Source organism: Nicotiana tomentosiformis, chromosome 9, assembly GCF_000390325.3.
Source record: "Nicotiana tomentosiformis chromosome 9, ASM39032v3, whole genome shotgun sequence".
Taxonomy (NCBI): Eukaryota; Viridiplantae; Streptophyta; class Magnoliopsida; order Solanales; family Solanaceae; genus Nicotiana; species Nicotiana tomentosiformis.
The window spans coordinates 51,864,400-51,887,857 of NC_090820.1; the positions used below are offsets into that span (position 1 = coordinate 51,864,400).

A 23,458-nucleotide genomic window follows, 5' to 3' on the forward strand; every position below is an offset into this window, starting at 1 on the left:
CGTCACAAGACCTCGATGGATTTAGTGGAGGCATGAAGAACGTGTTGCGTTGTGCCGCGACGTTAAATCAGGCGCTTCTTGGGAGGCCACCCAAGTTAGTTAGTTCATTGTTTTGTAGGAATTAGATCTTGTATGTATATAAAAAAAAAATTGGTCTAGATATGGGAAAGCAGAGGGGACCAATTGCTCAAGGCAGTGAAGTCTGTCTATCGCGTCTGCGTCGCGTCCAACCAATTTTTGGAGAAAGCAGAGGGGATGCGTCGCATCCAAGCTTGCACGCATAGGTAAGTGCTATATTTTAACACATCGTAGGCCAAAAACAAAATTCAAACATAAGAGCAAACACGACACCCTAACATAAAAAGCCCGTCTCCCTCGTTCTTTCTTTAATCCCAATCGCGACGCATCCAAACGCGACAGGTACGCATCATCTTCTTCGTTCTTTCTTTTTCTTCTCTCCTAATTCTCCTCTCTTCCCTCTCTCAATGGTAGCAACAAGTTAGGTTTTGCCTATTTCATATATCACACATGTGATTAAGAGAGGGACTGAAAAAAGCCTGAGGTTTAGGGCTATCGTTCTTGTTAGTTGTAATTGTTGCGAGATGATAAACTATAATTCCCTTCATCTCGGTAATTTTGGGAGGGTAGTCGCATTACCCAACTGATAGAATGAACTAGGCACAACTGTTGCATATCACATGTCTGATGAATTGACCGTGAGGTAAATTTGGGCGCCGGTGAAGTCTGAGTAACCGAGCAACATTGGTATATGCTTGTGTATAAGTGTGAGGTTGTTTGTGTTGATTATGTACAGCAATGTTTTGAGCCTATGATATATTGTCTAAATGAATTGAACATCCGGTCAATTGAGCGCTATGCGTAATGATATGTCGTGAGAATAAGTGTGGGGTCGAGGGAGGTGCTATGTGCAATTGAACATGATTAGTTAGTGTCGCTTGGATACACCTCATGTTGCGCATAATGATATCTATATAGCCATGAGCTATAGTTTCATGAAGTATTGAATGGCATGACTCTGCGAATAATTGGAAGTGTAAGCTGTTGCAACTTCACTGTTTTATACACTAATTGTTGATTTCTTTGCATTGCAGGTACTTAGGTTCGTAAAATGGCAACAATGAGTAAACCGTCCAAGCAACAAGACAAAGATAATAACAAACAACCGCCCAAAAAGCCTACCGAAAAGGCAGCAGGTGCCCCAAATCTACAGAAAAAAGGAAGCAGACGGAGAAGGAAAAGGAACTGCAGCCTAGGCAGTTAAGTGATAATTCAGAGCAAGAAGAAGAGGAATCGTTAGTCAGGAGGACTGTGAAGAAGGGTATTACAAAAACATCATTAAATCCACTAAGCAAAGGGATAGAGATAAGAGAGCCTGTGACATACCAGAGAAAAGCCTCCAAAATGAGTGATCCGACTGAGAAGGGAAAGGAGAAGATTACTGCAGAATCTGAATCCAAATCCGATTCGGATAATGACCTTCTACATGTCTACATGAGTGATGAAGATGAGGGTGAACCCATAGACCGAGTTGCCTGGGAGAAGAACTTTGTTAATGAGAAGGCATTCCGAGCCTATAATAAGATATTGGGTTCAAAGAAGTACATTCCAGAAAAGCCGATCAACATCGGAACACTTAAGAAAAAGTACCCAGAGTTTCTGAAATCAATTCGCAAGGTGCAATAATGGGGACCCATCTTGAAGGGTCACGGCAAAGCCAACCTCACTATTGTTAGAGAGCTTTACGCCAATTGGCGTCATGCCAGGGGCAACATTGTGAGAGTAAGAGGGGTAGATATTAATGTGTCAGCTGAGGCTCTGAATAATTTCTTAGGGGTGCCACACACACTAACAAATAGGTTTGACTCCATATGCAAAACACCGGATTATGCACATATTAAGTCTGTCCTATGCCCTACCAGGAAGGATGCAGATTGGAAGCATGGGAGTATGGAGTGCCATTCTATAGCCAAGGAATTCATGAGTGCGTTAGCACGTGTGGCTCTAAATTTCATATGCAACCGCCTGATGCCATGCCAACACAAAACTGATGTTCCTCGTCATCGCGCACTAGTATTGTATGCTTTATTGGAGGGGATACCACTCAACTTAGGAGCCATCATGCATGATCAAATGCAGCGCACCAGGATGAATTACAAGTGGAGGTTGTTCTTTGCAAATACCCTATCGGCTTTCTTGACAAAGATGGGAGTACTATGGGACAAGGAGAATGACGACATTGAGGCTAAAGCTCCAGGACCATACGATGTCACTCATGTTCTAGAGCCGAACAAGGGAAGGTCTTCTAAGCTCACCATTCAACAGTTATTTGAGTAGATGCAGGCAGATATGCAAGAGAATCGGGCTGAGTTGATAGCGACTCGTGTCGAGTTGAGTGCCACCAGGGATTAGTTGAGCCAGACTCGTGCGAATCTAAGCCGAGTCCAGACTGAGCAAGCAACGATGATGAGGGAGATATCATTACTCCTCAGAGCTCTGGTTCAACGTGCAGATATAGACATCTCACAGCTGATTGCATCGTCGACTGACGGACCATCCACTCCTATTCCTCCTATAGTCCCTGAGGCTCCACACACCAGGGCTACTGAGGTCGATGTACCACCTGCTACAGAATCAGCTCCAGTTGGTGATGATAGGACAATGACAACTCTCCCTATGCGTGAGGATGATGTTGCAAGGCCAGAGGGGGTCTTGATGAATGCCATGGATGCCGATGCTCTTCCACAGACTGCGGATGAGCCTTCCACCTTGACTTGAGGGAGTTTATTCTCACCCTACTTTACCTTATTTGTGTGCATTGAGGACAACGCACAGTTCTAAGTGTGGGGTGGAGGTTATTTGTCACGCCCCGAACCTAGGAGAGAGACAAGCACCCGGTGCCTCACCTAACCTGGCGTACTAAATTGCGACTAAGGGACTCTGAACACATAATGTCATACTTTGGCCATGGGGCCACCTTGCAAGACAATTTGCGAAGCAAAATATAAAACTGAATGGAAACTAGCGCTAACTAAATATCAATATAAAGCTAGGCCGACAAGGCCGTCATAGCTACTACAGCTGACAAACCACCAATTTATACAAACCCAACATACTGCACTAACCAACAGGATATGCCTACAAGCCTCTACTGATAGATGTACTGTGATCGGAATAGGGCCCCGACCTACCCATAACATATATACAGATATACATAAGATGTACATAAAACTCTAGACTTGGCAACTCCGAAAGACGTGGAGCTTACCGATCAGGATGAACTCGGGAAACACCTATTGAGGAGATCTACTCGTCTGTCTATCTGAACCTACATGCATGAAATGCAGCGTCCCCGGAAAAGGGACGTCAGTACGAAATAATGTACCGAGTATGTAAGGCAATAACATAACTGAAAATCGAAATTGAACTGATAATATAATAACTGGAAGTAACTGGGAGTCAAAGATGATCTGGAGATATACTTACCTGCTGATACTGACTCAACTCCTTCAATATAGTAAGTAAAATAATTGTACGGCCTTATACGGCTCGGTATATATAACTGCTCTGCCATAGTAGGCTCGCTCATAGGCGCTCGGTCATACTAGGCTATGTATATCGACCATGCTGGGCTCACTCATAGGCGCTCGGCCACAGTAGGCTCGGTATATAACTTTCCATCTGATCAGAGGTTGCCCAATAGGGGCCTGCCCACCGATTATAGCTCGATGGTGGTGAAAATAGTGTAATACTGTATATATATATAGACCCTCTACTCTCTTGACTGAATAAAGACAAAACTAAACTGAATATGAAGTCCCGATAAGGAATAATATTGTAACTTATGAGACTAGAATAATGTGAATAAATTCATGAATACGAACTTCTCTTTATGTCTCATTATTAACACATGTAGCTACGAGATCATGCCAAAATGAAGGAAGGCTTAGACTTAACATACCTTATCACAATCTTTCCAATCACCCAGTTGAACTCACCTCTTCGCACCTTAATCTACAAGAATGATAATAATACTATCGTTAAGTTACGAAAGGTACAACTATCGCACAACGAACGACAAACCTATTTTGTATTAAAACGGGCAGCATCTCCCCTATAATATGCCCTTCCTCCAAATTCAAGATAACACCAACAATACAAGAGCAGAACAATAACAACATATATACATCATTTTCCAGCCCTATATACACCATCAAATACTACAAAACAGCCCAACACACCCCAATCTCTTCGTACACAAAACGACCACCGTAGTAGTGTCAAACGACCCGAAAATGTTATGACGAACGACCAGACAACCACCCTACATTTATATGGTGTTTATAAACCCTCTTCCTCCTCCAAAACTCCACAAAATAGTAGTAAAACACGCAGCCCAACAGCAACACAAAACAGTCCACAAAACAGTCCGCTACAAGTGAATAACTCAAACTCACGGCTTCCGATCACCGTCCCGTGAGTTCTTACAAGTATAGAACGACTTACCATGAATTTACAGAAGAAAAAATGGCTGAAAGAGAGCAGTAAACTCATCTTATTTGTTGGATAACTCAGCTCCTATCTTGGTTCTTCAAACTCTAAGTTTTACCTCCAATTGGAACTTGAAAGGGAGAGAAAATCAATTAGGGTTTGTGTGAAATTTTTGGGAGGATTCTTTGTAGAGCTTATGTCTGGTTATTATGCTCTATTTTAAGTCTAATATATGAATAAAATAGGCCCTTAAAAGGCATCTTTGGACGACCCGAAATGGCCCATTTTTGGGCTTTCATTTAAGCAAGTAGGTGACACACCTACTTGTCACCTAGCAGCTTGCGCAGTATCGCAAAAATGCACATATCTCTCTACTCCGATGTCGTATTGACAAATGGTTTAATGCGTTGGAAAATAGACTCATAGATCTTTAATTTGATGGGTGGAACACCCCATAACTCTAAGTATATTGGGAGAAAATTGCAGTTACATTTGACCCAAAGTTTCAGTAAAACTTATGAATGTAACTTGTGATGACTTTCATCGACTTTTGTTCCACAACTCGCTTGACTTCAAAACATAACACACGGATGTCATACGACTAATATAAATCATAACATAATCTCCTTATCATGTTAATCACCCTAGTCTCACCCCAAAGGTACATGTTATAACATTTCCAACTTGTCGACTTTCGACGAAACATTGTTTTATTTAATTGCTTTAGCTTCTGAACTGTCCAACCCTCTTTGTACTTGTTGTTCATGATCTTCAATATTTGTAACCTCAGAGGTAACATGATTAACTTACTTTATATACTTTTAAATATTATCTCATTTTTGGTCCTACATTAGTTTTCTTACGACGCATTTTTACGTACGAAAATATAGGGTGTAACATCACTCCCCCTTGGGAACATTCGTCCTCGAATGTTTACTCTTGGAGACTTTGGAAACTTTTTCCAGAGTATCCTTCGTACACTAGGTTAAAACCAACCTGCACGTAGCCAGAAACAAACTATGCATGCCACATATGGCCAATCTTTATAAATAGCAGTAATTTGCCTCACCGACCGTAAATCATAAATATTGAAAGTGAAAAATAAAAGCTTACCTGATGACCTGCTAGCCTACATAGAGCTATGTTGTAGCGTCCCATATCGAACCATATCTTCAGTTTGAAATAGGTGGGGGTATTTAGACTTCATTTCTTCCTCCGATTCCCACGTCATCTCTTCTACATTCTTGCTCCTCCATAAAACCTTTACGGAAGCTACCTCCTTATTTCGTAGATTGCGGATTTGTCGGTCTAGGATGGCAACTGGAATTTCCTCGTATGACAAGTCCTCTGTAATCTGTACATCATCCGTGGGCACCACTCGGGTAGGATCGCCAATGCACTTCCGTAGCATAGATACGTGAAAAACCGGATGGACAGACTCCAATTCTGAGGGCAACTCTAACTCATAAGCTAGTTGGCCCACTCTCCGAATGATCCTATAAGGCCCAATATACCGTGGGCTAAGCTTTCCTTTCTTGCCAAACCTCATCACGCCCTTCATAGGTGATACCTTTAAGAATACCCAGTCATTAATCCTGAACTCTAAGTCTCGTCGCCGCACGTCAGAATATGACTTCTGACGACTCTGAGCTGTCAACAGTCGCTCCCGGATAACCTTTACTTTCTCTATGGCCTGCTGAACCAGGTCTGGCCCATGTAACCCAGATTCTCCAACATCAAACCACCCTATAGGAGATCTGCACTTACGCCCATACAAAGCCTCGTACGGAGCCATCTGGATACTGGAGTGGTAACTGTTATTATATGCAAACTCGATAAGAGGTAGATGTTCATCCCAACTTCTTTTAAAATCCAACACACATACTCGTAACATATCCTCGAGCGTCTGAATTGTGCGCTCGACTTGTCCATCAGTCTGTGGATGAAAAGCTATGCTGAGATTCACCTGAGTCCCTAGACCTCTCTGAAATGACCTCCAAAAATGTGCTGTAAACTGAGCCCCACGGTCAGATATAATAGAAACTGGTACTCCGTGTAGCCGCACTATCTCCTTAATATATAACTTTGCATAATCTTTTGCTGTATATGTAGATCTGACCGGTAGGAAGTGAGCTGATTTCGTGAGCCTATCGACTATCACCCATATGGAATCGAACTTACGATTAGAACGAGATAAACCCGTGATAAAGTCCATGTTTATCGCCTCCCATTTCCATGTCGGGATCTCTATAGTTTGCATTAGCCCTCCAGGCTTCTGGTGCTCTATCTTCACTTGCTGGCAACTAGTACATTGGGCGACAAACTCAGCAATGTTCTTCTTCATATCATTCCACCAGTACACATCCTTAATGTCATGATACATCTTCGTCGATCCAGGATGGATGGAATACCATGAATAATGTGCCTCTGACATAATCTTGTCTCGTAGCCCTGCTACATCTGGAACACACAAACGACCCCTGTATCTGAGAACCCCATCTCCCTTGAGCTCTAACAATGGCTTCTTCTGCAGCGGAACTTGCTCTCTCAACTCGACCAACTCTGGGTCCTTGTACTGCCTTTCCTTGACTTCAGCTATGAGGGATGATTTTGCATTGTTTTGGATTACAACTCCACCATCCTCAGAATCTACTAACCGAACCCCCAACGAAGCCAATTGATGAATCTCTCTAGCTAATTGTCTTTTCTCGGGCTCTACATGTGCTAAGTTACCCATAGATCGGCGACTTAAGGCATCTGCTACAACATTAGCTTTCCCTGGATGGTAGAGAATGTTAACATCGTAATCTTTCAATAACTCAAGCCATCGCCTCTGTCGTAAATTTAACTCTTTCTGCTTGAAAATATATTGTAGGCTTTTATGATCAGCAAATACATCAACATGAACACCATATAAATAATGCCGCCATATCTTAAGTGCATGGACAACCGCAGCTAACTCGAGGTCGTGGGTCGGATAATTCCTCTCGTGCTTCCTCAACTGCCTTGAAGCATAAGCAATTACCTTCCCATGTTGCATCAGGACAAATCCTAACCTGACACCTGATGCATCACAATACACGGCATAACCCTCTAGACCCTCTAGAAGTGTTAGAACTGGAGCTGAGGTCAACCTGTTCTTAAGCTCTTGGAAACTCCGCTCACAAGCCTCTGTCCATTGAAACTTAGTTTCTTTCTGTGTCAACTTCGTCAATGGTGCCGAAAGGGAAGAAAAACCCTCTACGAACCTCCGATAGTATCCTGCTAAGCCTAGAAAGCTACGAACCTCTGTCGGAGTGGTAGGTCTAGGCCAAGATTTCACGGCCTCAATCTTCTGAGTGTCCACCTTTATCCCTTCATCTGATACAATATGCCCCAAGAATGCTACAGACTTCAACCAGAACTCACATTTAGAAAACTTAGCATACAACTTACGATCACGGAGGGTTTGGAGTACCGCTCGCAGGTGGTCCGCATGCTCATCCTCTGAACGGGAATAAACCAGAATATCATCAATAAATACTATCACGAACAGATCTAAAAATGGTCGGAATAGGCTATTCATCAAGTCCATAAATACAGCGGGTGCATTAGTCAACCCGAAGGACATGACAAGGAACTCGAAGTGGCCATATCGGGTCCTGAAGGCTGTCTTCGGAATATCTTTTTCCCGAACTCTGACTTGGTGGTACCCCGACCTCAAATCTATCTTTGAAAAGCATCTAGCCCCCTGCAACTGATCAAACAAGTCATCGATCCTTGGAAGTGGATACTTATTCTTAATAGTTACCTTGTTCAGCTGCCTATAATCGATACACATCCTCAGCGAGCCATCTTTCTTCCGCACAAATAGTACTGGTGCACCCCAAGGTGAGGTACTGGGCCTAATGTAACCTTTCTCCAGCAAATCTTTTAACTGCTCCTTCAACTCCTTCAATTCGGCAGGTGCCATTCTATACGGAGGGACGGATATTGGTTGAGTTCCTGGAAGCAAATCGATGCTAAAATCAATCTCTCGCTCTGGAGGAATACCTGGAAGCTCATCTGGAAACACATCTGCATACTCTTTGACTATGGGAATAGACTGAAGTGTAGGTATCTCAGCATCTGCATCTCTAACTCGCACAATATGATAAATGCACCCTTTTGCGATCATTTTCCTCGCCTTCAGATAGGAAATAAACCTACCTCTAGGTGTTGGTGTATTACCTACCCATTCAAGGACTGGCTCACCCGGAAAATGAAATTTGGCTACCTTTGCTCGGCAATCAACTGTGGCATAGCAAGCTGCCAACCAGTCCATGCCCATGATAGCATCAAAGTCCATCATCTCTAGCTCAACTAGGTCAGCTGAGGTCTGACGACTACAAATTGTCACCGTACAACCTCGGTAAACCCGTCTAGCAATAATCGATTCTCCGACCGGTGTAGATACCGCAAAAGGATCACTTAGTATTTCAGGCACTATACCAAACTTCCTCGCGACAAATGGGGTAATATACGATAAAGTAGATCCTGGGTCTATCAAAGCATAAGCATCGTGAGAGCAAATGGTTAATATACCTGTCACAACGTCTGGTGAAGACTCCTGGTCCTGTCGACCCGCTAAAGCATAGATACGGTTCTGATTACCACCTGAACTGGAACCTCTACCTCTACCTCTACCTCTACCAGCCGAAGACTGAGACTCGCGCCTTGAAGGATGCACGGACATAGATGATCCTGTTGCTGAACTCGCTGGTTGTGCCATTCCCCCGAATCTCTATTTGGGCAATCTCGCATCATATGCCCCGGACGCCCACATATATAACAAGCATCAGAACCTGCTCGGCATTGGCCCAAGTGTCCTCTACCACAGATGTCCCACCGTGGAGGAAATGACCATGTCTGCGCAGATCCTCGCTGTCGCTGCAAACCCGATACCCGTGAGCTCTCACCTGGTCCTGACTGAGTATAGCGGTCATACCTGTAACCCTGTAACCGAGGTGGCGGAGGCCTAGGTGGCCGTCCGAAGTACTGGGTCCTATAACTACCCTGATATTGCTCCTGAGACCTGGGAAATCTCATTCTCTTACGTTGCCCTTGCTCATCCCTCTCTGTACCCTGCTGCCGATGCCTACCCCTTTCTATATTCTGGGTGAATGCCTGAATCCGGGAGATATCCATACTATCCTGCAATGCAGCGGTGGCACATGCCTCGGTTAACTCTGGGGCTAACCCTGCTATAAACCTGTGAATCCTGTCCCGCATAGTAGAAACTATGGATGGTGCATATCTGGCCAATGAGTCAAAACGGAGACTATACTCTCGAACACTCATATTACCCTGCTTGAGGGCTAGAAACTGATCGACTCGAGCCTGTCGGATCTCCCGCGGTAAGTACTGGTCAAGGAAAGCATCTGAAAAATTCTCCCAAATAGCTGGAGGTGTATCACGTCCCCTGGACCTCTCCCATCCCTCATACCAAAGGATGGCTATATCTCGGAGTCGAAAAGCTGCTAGCTCAACTGCCTCTTTCTCCGTGGCATGCATAACACGAAAGATCCTGTGAAGCTGATCTATGAAATCCTGCGGGTCCTCCCTCTGATCTGTCCCCGTGAACTCTGGGGGACTCAAAGCAATAAACTCTCGGACCCTTGAACTCCCAGACCCCTCAGAAGTTCCTGCACTAGCTGATGCCCTAGCATGTTGCTGGGTAGCTACCAACTGTGTCAACAAATGCACCGCACTCCTTAAGTCCTGATCTGATGGAAGTGGAGGGGGAACTGGATGTGCGGTTTCCCTAGGAATCTCCGTAGTTGGTGGAGGAGCCGGTAATGGCTGAGTAGGGGTCTCCCTTGAGCCTCAGACTGGGCCCCATCTACTGGGGGTACCCTGCTGGTCCCCTCACCTACTACTGTATCTCTCCTCTGGCTAGCCGTAGTCTTCCTAGTCACCGTCATCTGTGCATGCAAACACCAACACATAAGTTTAATTCAAATTTCCTATAACTCAGTTCTATAGCACGATTTAGATTTCAAAGAAGTGTAACCAACTCCTAAATGCCCTGTAGTTCCTTGCTTATATAATGTGGTGCACAACACATCTATAAACAAGACCCTACTAGACACGGCTTGTAGACTCCCTAGGATAGAACTGCTCTGATACCAAGTTTGTCACGCCCCGAACCTAGGAGCGAGACAAGCACCCGGTGCCTCACCTAACCTGGCGTACCAAATTGTGACTAAGGGACTCTGAACACATAATGTCATACTTTGGCCATGGGGCCACCTTGCAAGACAATTTGCGAAGCAAAATATAAAACTGAATGGAAACTAGCGCTAACTAAATATCAATATAAAGCTAGGCCGACAAGGCCGTCATAGCTACTACAGCTGACAAACCACCAATTTATACAAACCCAACATACTGCACTAACCAACAGGATATGCCTACAAGCCTCTACTGATAGATGTACTGTGATCGGAATAGGGCCCCGACCTACCCATAACATATATACAGATATACATAAAACTCTAGACCTGGCAACTGCGAAAGATGTGGAGCTTACCGATCAGGCTGAACTCGGGAAACACCTACTGAGGAGATCTACTCGTCTGTCTATCTGAACCTGCATGCATGAAATGCAGCGTCCCTAGAAAAGGGACGTCAGTACGAAATAATGTACCGAGTATGTAAGGCAATAACATAACTGAAAATCGAAACTGAACTGATAATATAATAACTGGAAGTAACTGGGAGTCAAAGATGATCTGGAGATATACTTACCTGCTGATACTGACTCAACTCCTTCAATATAGTAAGTAAAATAATTGTACGGCCTTATAAGGCTCGGTATATATAACTGCTCTGCCATAGTAGGCTCGCTCATAGGCGCTCGGCCATACTAGGCTATGTATCTCGACCATGCTGGGCTCGCTCATAGGCGCTCGGCCACAGTAGGCTCGGTATATAACTTTCCATCTGATCAGAGGTTGCCCAATAGGGGCCTGCCCACCGATTATAGCTCGATGGTGGTGAAAATAGTGTAATACTGTATATATATATAGACCCTCTACTCTCTTGACTGAATAAAGACAAAACTAAACTGAATATGAAGTCCCGATAAGGAATAATATTGTAACTTATGAGACTAGAATAATGTGAATAAATTCATGAATACGAACTTCTCTTTATGTCTCATTATTAACACATGTAGCTACGAGATCATGCCAAAATGAAGGAAGGCTTAGAATTTTCATACCTTATCACAATCTTTCCAATCACCCAGTTGAACTCACCTCTTTGCACCTTAATCTACAAGAATGATAATAATACTATCGTTAAGTTACGAAAGATACAACTATCGCACAACGAACGACAAACCTATTTTGTATTAAAACGGACAGCATCTCCCCTATAATATGCCCTTCCTCCAAATTCAAGATAACACCAACAATACAAGAGCAGAACAATAACAACATATATACATCATTTTCCAGCCCTATATACACCATCAAATACTACAAAACAGCCCAACACACCCCAATCTCTTCGTACACAAAACGACCACCGTAGTAGTGTCAAACGACCCGAAAATGTTATGACGAACGACCAGACAACCACCCTACATTTATATGGTGTTTATAAACCCCCTTCCTCCTCCAAAACTCCACAAAATAGTAGTAAAACACGCAGCCCAACAGCAACACAAAACAGTCCACAAAACAGTCCGCTACAAGTGAATAACTCGAACTCACGGCTTCCGATCACCGTCCCGTGAGTTCTTACAAGTATAGAACGACTTACCATGAATTTACAGCAGAAAAAATGGATGAAAGAGAGCAGTAAACTCACCTTATTTGTTGGATAACTCAGCTCCTATCTTGGTTCTTCAAACTCTAAGTTTTACCTCCAATTGGAACTTGAAAGGGAGAGAAAATCAATTAGGGTTTGTGGGAAATTTTTGGGAGGATTCTTTGCAGAGATTATGTCTGGTTATTATGCTCTATTTTAAGTCTAATATATGAAGAAAATAGGCCCTTAAAAGGCCTCTTTGGACGACCCAAAATTGCCCATTTTAATGCACATATATCTCTACTCCGATGTCGTATTGACAAATGGTTTAATGCGTTGGAAAATAGACTCATATATCTTTAATTTGATGGGTGGAACACCCCATAACTCTAAGTATATTGGGAGAAAATCGCAGTTACATTTGACCCAAAGTTTCAGTAAAACTTATGAATGTAACTTGTGATGACTTTCATCGACTTTTGTTCCACAACTCGCTTGACATCAAAACATAACACACGGATGTCATACAAATAATATAAATCATAACATAATCTCCTTATCATGTTAATCACCCTAGTCTCACCCCAAAGGTACATGTTATAACATTTCCAACTTGTCGACTTTCGACGAAACATTGTTTTATTTAATTGCTTTAGCTTCTGAACTGTCCAACCCTCTTTGTACTTGTTGTTCATGATCTTCAATATTTGTAACCTCAGAGGTAACATGATTAACTTACTTTATATACTTTTAAATATTATCTCATTTTTGGTCCTACATTAGTTTTCTTACGACGCATTTTTACGTACGAAAATATAGGGTGTAACATTATTCATATTTTCTTTTTGTATGGATGAATGTACTAAACTATTACAATTTGATTGTTGGGGGCTGTAAGGATTAATGGCATGTAATAGTAATAAATTCATCTATATGGAGTAACTCTCGGAGTTGATTCTTGAAATTAGTTTAGTAAAAAAAAAAAAATATTTAGAGTAGTAGCCTTGAGTAATTAGTAAAATTTTTGTGTAGGTAGTAATAATGCCCTGTGGTTTTTCTTTGTGCATCGGTTCTTTTCCATGGGATGTATTTTGAACCGGGTAGTAAATTCTTTCCTTTGAGAATAGATTAGAGTTTAGAAAATAAATAGAGGAAGAAATATGAGATTCATAGGGGTTCTTGACTTGTTTGATAGTAGCATGTTCAGGTTTTGGCATGTGTAGTGCCTTTCCTATGATTTGAAATTATTGATGATGCCTTGTTAAAATGGATAGCATGTTTTGTGGCGCTTATTTCTCATTTTCTTGACTTGTGTTCACTTTGCGCTTAATGCTTAATATCTCGTGGCTCCGTGAATACTTGCATTACTTGAGAGTCGGAATGTAACCGTCCTTAATGAGTCATGTGCCATGTGTGGTGAGGTTTTTGTGTAGTCCATGTATTGTACTTGTGTCTAGAACTTGCCCGGTATGTGAGTTGAAGCGAAATTTTAGGTGATGCTCGGTTTGAAAAATAATTTTAGGCTTTCTTTGATCTTTTTGAGCTTATTGCTTATCACAAATAAAATCTATCCCTAGTTAACCCTTTTGAGCCTGTAGACCTTTTATTTGGTACCCACATTACAAGCCTATACCCTTTTTATTCTTAATTGACATTGTTTTGATCCTTTTACCTCTTAAAGCACTTTAATTGTTAGATGAGCGCTAAAAGAAGTAAGAAGGGACTAAGTGTGGGGTGACTTTTGAGTGGAACCAATGAAAGAAAGAAGGGTGCACTTATTTTGTAAAATAATACACCACTAGCGGAAAGAAGAGAAAAACCTGGAAAAAAAAATTTTAAAAAAAAAAGAGAAAAGAAAAATATAGAGGAATAAATTGTTGTCTTGTTCTTGCTAGTGGGTATGAATTAAAGAAGTGCTTAAAGAAAGAGGAAATATTGTTGGGGTGATATTATTTGTGAAATTGAAGTGGTGTTGAAGAATTTGCGCTTAAGTTATTTGATGATGTGTTAAAGTGCTTAGGAGGTTGAGTCACTATTCCTAAAATATATCCTACCTTTCCCTTATCCCACATTACAACCATGAAAAAAGTCCGATTTGATTTTAGATCGAGTGAGCTTACATTAGTAGAGATTTACATTAAGGGCAAGCCTATGGTACTAATTGCATGCATGTGACTTCTCTGTGAGAGTGAGCGATTTTCTTTGATATATGTGAGTTATTAAAATATTTGATCATGAGATTCGAATGTGTGGATTGAAATCGCTCTCTTGTTCTTGTTGTGAGGGCACATGGTTTCACGAGGGATAGGTAACATTATTAGACTTCTCTATGATGTTGGTTGTTCAAGCCATGAGTGCATTGTGATATTGAGTCAGTTTTTGAGGTTAGGATTGTTGTGAGCATGTTGTCTTTGTTCGAATATGTTTAAAGAATGGCATAAGTAAAGGGAAGGGTATGTGATGCATAGCCTAGAGCCTAATTGTTGCAAATAACCACGGTCATAGGTGCAGTGTGCTTTGAATGATAAGAGCTTAATTTTGTTTCGTCTACTATAGGATGGTTTGTTCGAGGACGAACAAAGGTTTAAGTGTGGGGTAGTGATGTTTGGCATATTTCGATATGTGTTGATGTTACTTTACCCATGTTTTAACCGCTTCTTGATGTTATTTGATCTTTAAAATGCCCAACATGGTTTAATTATTGGTTTTATGACTAATTGAGTTGTGTGTGGTGAATTAGGGTGTGTGGAGTGCAAAAATATGAAGAAAAGGTGCTCTAGGTAGAGGAAGAGAGATTGGATGCGTCGCATCCAATCTAGAAAAAGATCAGATTTCGCGCACCCTTAGCAGTGAAGTCAGCCCATAGCATCCGCCATAGCATCCGCACCTGGGCAAAGCTGTGATGGAGGAACTAGAAGTAGATGCGTCGCATCCACCCTCGCATGCAAAGCTGAGAAATCGAGGACAAGGTGGATGCGTCGCATCCACCTTCGCAGGTAAAATTGAAATGGAGGACGAGGTGGATGCGTCGCATCCACCTTAGCATCAATCTCTGAAGCCGATTTGGACTAGGAATAGGAGAGCTTTGGCCCATGACTTTTATACGCAATATATAAGCCAAAAATGCCTCCTTTAGGTCAGGGAACATATTGGAGAAGAGGAAAAAGACACAACAAAGTTCAAAAATCACAGAATTCATCTTGAGTTCCTATTCTCTCTTTCTTTTAATGATTCTTATGCACTCTTGTGAATTTTTGATGATTGCCTGAATATGAGTGGCTAAGAACCCTATTGTTCTAGGGTCATGGGTATACATGAATGTTGACGTTTGAAGTTTAATTTGACGAAGTTGATTTTATCATATTGGGTTGTTTATTTAATTCTGTTTTTAATTATTTTGCTGAGTAGCTAACAGTGAAATACTATCTACGAATCTAGAGTTGAACTCGAAAGTGGGAACTCTAGATTGCATATAGAATTAAATAGAGCAAGTTCTTAAACCCGGGCATCGGGGAAAGGATTTGAAATTGGGATAGACATATACCTAATTGCCTTGCTCGGTTGCAATACAGGAATTGTAAATACGTTCTTGTTAAATTTAATTTCATAGACATATAGGTATTAAGTTAGCTTGAATAGGCGAGTAAGGGCTCGACAGATTCTTATGAGTAATATCAACCCTGTCAACCAACAATCCAGATAAATCAATTAGTTATTTTAAGCTAAAAATACAACATGATTGTTAAATAACCCGTGACCCTGGAATATTATCTCCCATTGATTGTTATTTAAAACTATATAAGTGTTGTGTTATTTTCTGGTATTCCATTACTTGATAGTCTTTAGGTAGTAAATTAGACAATTATCTATTTTATAAGAAATCGCTTGAATCGATAAGCTATTTGAGTTTGAATTAGTCAAAAGTTAATCATAAGTCCTCGTGGGAACGATACTCTATTCACTACTCTATTACTTGACGACCACGTATACTTGCGTGAGTGTGTTTGGTCCCAACATTGTGTCATTTGTCTACCATTATTATTATAAATGGGCCCATATTCTTTATCTTTTTTTTTTATCTTTCTCTATGCAAAGCTTCTCTAGACTCTATATTCCAAAATTCCAATCTCATTCGGTTACTACCTCAAAATAAAATACTAGAACACAACTACACAAGTATTATCTGTTTGATTTGCTCTCAAGTATTTTGGCCTTACATCAAGAATTTTGAAGTAGCAAAAGCTTATCAGATTATCTATTTGTTGTCTTGTTGAATCATGTTTGATCGTTCTATATTTTATTATTTGCATCTACTTTTTAATTTTTTTTGGATATATTTTCTTTGTAAGTATATATTGTCTTTTTAGTTATTTATTAGAGTTTTAATATGTCAACTAGAAAATATGAATCCGGATGTTCAAAACGTCAAAAAAGGAAAAGGATTGAAATTCTAGTACAATCCCAAAAAGGAGCACTTGATAAATTTGTAGCGAATAGTAAAAATTCTAAATCAGAAAATGTGGAAGATTTTATGATAGATGAACAAACCACTAATATAATTGAGATAGACAATAATAAAATTCAAGAAGAAGAGGAAGGAGGAGAAATTGTCGAGAAACCTAACATATATCCTCAAGAAAAACAAGAAGTTCTAAATAAGTTGGATAATTATACTCTCAGGAACATATATGATCCTAGTCAATGGACTAGTATAGATACAAAGTTGAGAGATCTATTAGTAAAAAAGGGGCCAATTAAAATTACTAACATAGATTTTTCAAAGGATAAATTCTTTAGACATTTTTTTACTACAAATTATATTCAAAAATTGGCTAATGGAGAAAGACATGAAAGAAGATGATTAGTTTACTCTAAAGATTTGGATAAGGTATTTTATTTTTGTTGTAAGTTATTTAATACGACTTCTAGCTTTTGTAGCAGTAAATTAGCTAGTGATGGTAGTAATGATTAGAGAAATATGTGTGCTAAGCTCAAAGCTCATGAAACATCAAAAGAGCATATTATTAATATGAGTGCATGGATTGATTTAGAAATGATATTGCACAAAAGTAAAACAATTTGTAAAGATATTCAAGAACAAATCAATAGAGATAGAGAGCACTGGAAAAATGTATTATCAAGAATTATTGTTGTGATAAAAACTCTTAAAAAAAATAATTTGGCATTTAGGGAAAAAAATGAAAAGATCTATCAAGAAAGTAACGGAATTTTTTTGAGTCTAATTGAAATGATTGCAGAATTTGATCCAATCATGCAGGAACATGTTCGCCGGATTAAGCATGATGAAATCCATAATCATTATCTTGGGCATAATATACAAAATGAATTGATAAATTTATTTTCTAGTAAAATTAAGAATAAAATTATAGAAACAAAGTACTTTTCAATCATACTTGACTGCACTCGAGATGCAAGTCAGCAAGAACAAATGTCTTTTATATTACGGAGTGTCGACATCACTATAACTCCAGTAAGAATTACTGAATATTTTTTTAGAGTTTTTAAAAGTTGATGATACAAGTGAAAAAGGTCTTTTTGAAGTTATTGTAGATGAGATAAAAAGTATTGGACTTGATATTGATAATTTAAGAGGACAAGGATATGATAATGGATCCAATATGAAGGGAAAATACCAAGGAGTGCAAAAAAGACTGCTCGACATAAATTCTAGATCCTTTATACACCATGTGGTTGTCATAATCTAAATTTGATACTTTGTGATATGGCTAATTCTTGTACCAAAGATATATCATTTTTTAGAGTAGTACAACGCATATATTCAATATTTTCTTCTTCTACTAAGCAATGAAAAATTTTAAAAGATAATGTACCTAACCTAACTCTTAAATCATTATCACAAACGCGTTGGGAAAGTCGAATTGAAAGTATTAAAGCAATACGATTTCAAACTCCACAAATAAGAAATGCTTTATTGAAATTAGTAGAAGTTAGTGAGGATCCAAAAAATAAAAGCGAAGCTAGTTGTTTAGCAACTTATGAGTTTGAAAATTTTGAGTTTTTACTGGGTATGACTATTTGGTATGATATACTATTTGCAGTTAATTTAGTTAGCAAAAATTTACAATCAAAAGATATGCATACTGATGTTGCCATAGATCAACTTAGGGGTTTGATTTCTTTTTTCAAAAAATATAGAGAGGAAGGATTTGCAACTGCCATGATTTCTGCTAAGGAAATTGCATATGAGTTGAATATAGAACCTGAATTTCGTAATAAACGTGTAATATATAGAAAGAAATAATTTGATGAGAACGCTGATAATGAAATTACAAAATCTCTTGAAGAATCATTTAGAGTTGATTACTTCTTATACATAGTAGACCAAACTATTTTTTCACTTCAAAGTAGATTTGAGCAATTTGAAGCGTATGAAAATATTTTGGTTTCTTATTTAGTGGCAAAACATTGAGATCTCTAGATCATGAGAACTTAAATAAAAATTGTCTTAACTTTGGATGTTCTTTGAAACATAATAGTAACTCTGATATTGATGGTTTAGACTTATTTTATGAATTAAAAGTTTTAAGGGAAATAATACACGTAGAAGATGATAATCTAATCGATATACTTAATCATATAAAAAGACTTGATTCTTTTCCAAATGCTTATATTGCTTATACAATAATGTTAACAATTTCTGTAACAGTTGCCTCAGCGGAAAGAAGTTTTTCAAAATTAAAATTAATAAAATCTTACTTAAGATCAACAATGTCTCAAGATAGATTAAATGGATTAGCTATATTATCAATTGAAAAAGAATTATTAGAAGAAATCGATTACAAACAAATTATTAATAATTTCGCATCTCAAAAAGCTAGAAAAATAAATTTCAAATAAAATTATGAGTTTTCTGCTACAACAAAAATCTTAGGGCCCCCTATTAAAGTTTGGTTTTAGGCCACAAATATCATTGAGCCGCCCATGGTAACAGGTAAGAAACAAAAATCTCTTCTCCATTTTCTAGTTCTGAACCCTGCGATCGAGCTGAAAACTATTTGTAGAATATCTTCACGACTTAAGCTAAGCGGCAAGGGAGAAACACTAGGCTAAGACACACAAGTCTAGCCAGAGGGGATCCAACATTTAAACTTGATAGAATTCAACTTTTAATATCAGATTGTGTATTCTGAAGATCCCCATATTAGTTTGATGTGGTTCATAGAAATTACAAATCCCAGTCCAAAGCTTCACAACTTTTAGATTGTTATCATTTTCAAAAGGAATGTTGTGTCTACAATCATGAACAAACTGCTGGAAAAAAAGGGCAGTCCGGTGCACAAGGCATCACGCGTTTATACTGAGTCGGGGAAGGGCCGCACTTCAAAGGATGTGATGTAGACAACCTACTCTAATGATGCAAGCATTAGTGACCGCTCATAAACAAAGTATTGAACTTTAGACATATTTACAAACTGACTTCTATGTTAAACTATATTTGTACTACCAGAATGTAATGAAAGGTGTATGCATATATACACTTTTTAAGTCGTCTTGTAAATGTAGTAGAAGAATTCTGTACAACTCTTTATTTAAAAATTAACACATGAAAATACAAGTAGTGAGTAATAAATGAATGCAATATCAATCAATCATTTAATCAACTACAGTCATACTAACAAATTAAAACTACTGCAAGGAACTATCTTATGAAAAAGAAGAAAAAAAAGTAAACAACAAAATCTACTCACTTAAACATGGCTTTCAAGTAATTCAACCTGAGATAACTGAAAAATGGCTTCTCTGGGACAGTTATGCACTTGACTAGCCAACCAATTGGCCAAGATGCAGCTGCCAAACCAATGCAGATACCCCATTGCCCCCAATTCAATCTCTCTGTATCTGCAAACTTCTTCAAAAACTCCACCATCACCACTTGCAGAGCCAAAGTTATTCCAATGATTGCCACAAACAACTTGTTCTTGTGTATTCCCTCGAAAACATTCTTCTTCTCCAGATTTCGCGCATTGAATTCATTGAACACTTGGCAAAGAACAAACGTGTTGAAAATCAAAGTGTCGTTTACCCTCTTGTTGACACCAAAGATGGATTCTCCTTTGAATTGTAAGGTCAATAGAACAACAATCTGATACAAGGCCTGAGCCATTAGATTTCTCCACATAATGTTGGTGATAAGTGGGTCAGTCCTACCGACTGGTAGCTTCTTCATGAGTTCCGCGGTTGGCTTCTCTGTTGCAAGTGCTAGTGCCCCTAATGTGTCCATGATCAAATTTACCCATAGCAACTGCACTGCTGTGAGTGGTACCTCACCAGCTGAAACAGCTGCTACAAAATTGATCACAAGTGCGGCCACATTAACTGTGAGCTGAAATTGGATGAATTTCTGAATGTTGTTATAGACACATCTTCCCCATTTCAGAACAGTGACAACTGAAGCAATATTATCGTCCAAAATGACAATATCTGAACTCTCTTTAGCCACTTCAGTGCCCTGAATCCCCATAGATAGCCCTATATCAGCTTCCTTTAAAGCTGGTGCATCATTCGTGCCATCACCTGTGACCGCGACCACATGACCTTTCTTTCTCAAGCACTGCACCATTAAAAGTTTGTCAAAAGGGGATGATCTTGCCATTACGCGAATCTTTTCCACTCTCTCCATCCGTTCTTCATCTGTTAAGTTGCGAAATTCCTCACCTTCTATGACTGCTCCGTCATCTACTTCAGAATTGGGATGAAGAATCCCACATTCTGTGGCTATGGCTTTTGCAGTGAACACATTGTCACCAGTGATCATCTTGATATTCACACCAGCATTTTGGCAATCTTCCACAGCTTGCTTTACACAAGGTCGACATGGATCTTTTAGGCCGATGAAGCCCAAAAGAATGAAAGAGTTGTCTGGAATACTTCCATGTATTTGTTCATGATCCTCCTGCCCAGTTTTTGGCAATTGCTTGTGTGCAAAGGCGATACATCGAAGGCTGCTAGCAGCCATTCCTTCAATTATCTGATCACATTCTTCCTTATCTGATTTCTCTAGAGTTCTTATGTTCCCTTCTGCATCGTAGTAATGGGAGCACATTCTTGAAATCATTTCAGCAGCACCTTTCCAATGTGCATGAATTGTTCCATCAGTAATGTTCTTGATTATTATCCCACTCTTCTTTTTCTCTGAATTGAAAGCTTCAACGTGAAGAATGTTGAAATTTCTCTTGACTTGATCCATATCCATATTCAGGTCCAGCACAGCCCATGAAAGAATAGCTTTTTCAGTTGGGCTGCCTGAGAATTCAAAGCTTGAACCTGAATCGGAGGACTTGAAAACACTACCAGTAGTGTTTAATCCAACCGCTTGATGGAATAATTCAAGAACTTTGGCTGAAATTGATGTCTGATTTTTTGCCTTTACGTGCTCTTTGCCTAAGAAAAATTTTGTGACAGTCATCTTATTTAATGTAAGAGTACCAGTTTTGTCTGTACAAATTGTGGTGGCAGAGCCCATGGTCTCACAAGCAGAGAGCTTCCTCACCATTGCCTGATCTGCCATCATTCTCTTCATCGAATAAGCCAGAGTAAGTGTAACAGCTAAAGGCAAGCCCTCAGGAATTGCCACAACAACAATTGTAACTGCAGCAGCAACAATTCCTACCACAGCATTGATCACATCATCCGATGATGTCTTGCTCCCGTTGAATTCTTTGTTCCCATTTTCATCTCGTGTGTTCCCGGTAAAGTATCGTACCAATAGGACAACAAGAACTAAGAAAGCAACTAGCAATCCAATTTTACCTATCGATGAAGTAAGCTTGTTGAGTCGCTCTTGAAGAGGTGTTTGCTCGTTAGAATCGCTGCTAATTTCGCTCATCATTTCACCCCAGGTCGTGTTCATGCCAACCGATGTTACAAGCATCATGCCATAGCCATCGACAACCTTAGTGCCAGAAATCAAGAATGGATTTTGGCTAAGGTTAATCTCGACGTGATCACTTTCACCTGTCATGCTAGATTCATCTACTTGTAAAGAATGACCTTCTACCAAAATCCCATCAGCAGGAACTTGATCTCCAATCTTCAAGCAAATGACATCTCCTACCACAATTTCGAATATAGATATCTGTTGGCGCCTCCCCTTTCTAACAGCTTCTACTGGAATATTTTTGCTAACTTTGGATAGCTTATCAAATTGTCTGTTTTGTCTGAAATTACTGATAGACGAAACAGCGATGACAAGAAACACAGCGACGAAAATACTCCCTCCATCATACCATCCTTCTTTTGGTCCATGCTCCTTAATTCCAAATCCAAGAGACAAAGCAGCGCAAAGCAAAAGAATAATGATGGTAGGATCTTTGAAGGATTCCCAGACAAAGATGAAGAAACTTTTAGTAGGTGGCTTAGGATACGTGTTGCTTCCAAAAGCTTCATGTCTACGTGAAACGTCTTCTAGATCTCCATTTATACCATTAGTTGTGTCACTTATGAGAGAAATAGCAACACCGTGTACACCTCCAAGATTAGCTAGCTTGTCAGCACTTTTATCTTTGACAAGCTTAGCTAGACTTGACTGATCAATGCCTGAGAATAAAGGATGTTCTTGAACTACATCAATGGCGATTGTATCGGTTGATACGCGGACTTTTCTTGGACTGTAGGATGGCACAAGGACAGGTGATAGTACCTTTGTGCTGGTCTTATTTTTGAAAGCTCTTGAACAATAGATGGTAGCAAAAGCTAAGTGCCATTTCTTTTTGTTGGAGACATCAACTTCTGCTGGCAAATCAATTGCAATGTTCATGCAGAGGTAATGCAAGTTTTCTTGAAACATCATGGAGTGGCTGTCTTTCCTTAACTACAAATAAGGCAAAGACGGTATTATTGTGTTTATAGGATGATGATCAAGAAAAACACAAAAGAAAGGAACAAATGTTGGAAAGGCTGAACTGTGTTTGGAATTTGATTTGACAAAGTTAGCTCCATTATATAGTACCCGATGCCCCTCGGAATTAGTTGAATGACTGTTTTATTGACTTTTGGGATGTTTCCACATGCCGCCCTGCACAAACATATTAACTTCTTTCCAAGTAATTATGGAATATGAGCCTTTTCTATTTTCTCTTGATTGGAAGCTAAGATTCTAAGTTTCCAATCTAAGCTTTCTGCTCGGGTTTAA

The 23,458-nt window shown here is 39.7% G+C and overlaps 1 protein-coding gene and 1 long non-coding RNA gene across 2 annotated transcripts in view; both read right to left on the reverse strand.

The window, feature by feature from the left end:
* LOC108948961 (uncharacterized) overlaps nt 1–9,551 on the reverse strand; it is a 91,494-nt gene extending 81,943 nt beyond the window's left edge. The window contains exon 1 of the long non-coding RNA XR_011410868.1: nt 9,540–9,551. This is a non-coding gene — a long non-coding RNA (uncharacterized lncRNA). The remainder of the gene's footprint in view (nt 1–9,539) is intronic.
* A 10,300-nt stretch (nt 9,552–19,851) lies between these two features.
* Nucleotides 19,852–23,245, reverse strand: LOC138899632 (putative calcium-transporting ATPase 13, plasma membrane-type). The gene has a single exon (XM_070186270.1). The coding sequence runs from the start codon at nt 23,114–23,116 to the stop codon at nt 20,012–20,014; it is 3,105 nt and encodes a 1,034-aa protein (XP_070042371.1). The 5' UTR covers nt 23,117–23,245; the 3' UTR covers nt 19,852–20,011.
* Nucleotides 23,246–23,458: the final 213 nt, after the last annotated feature.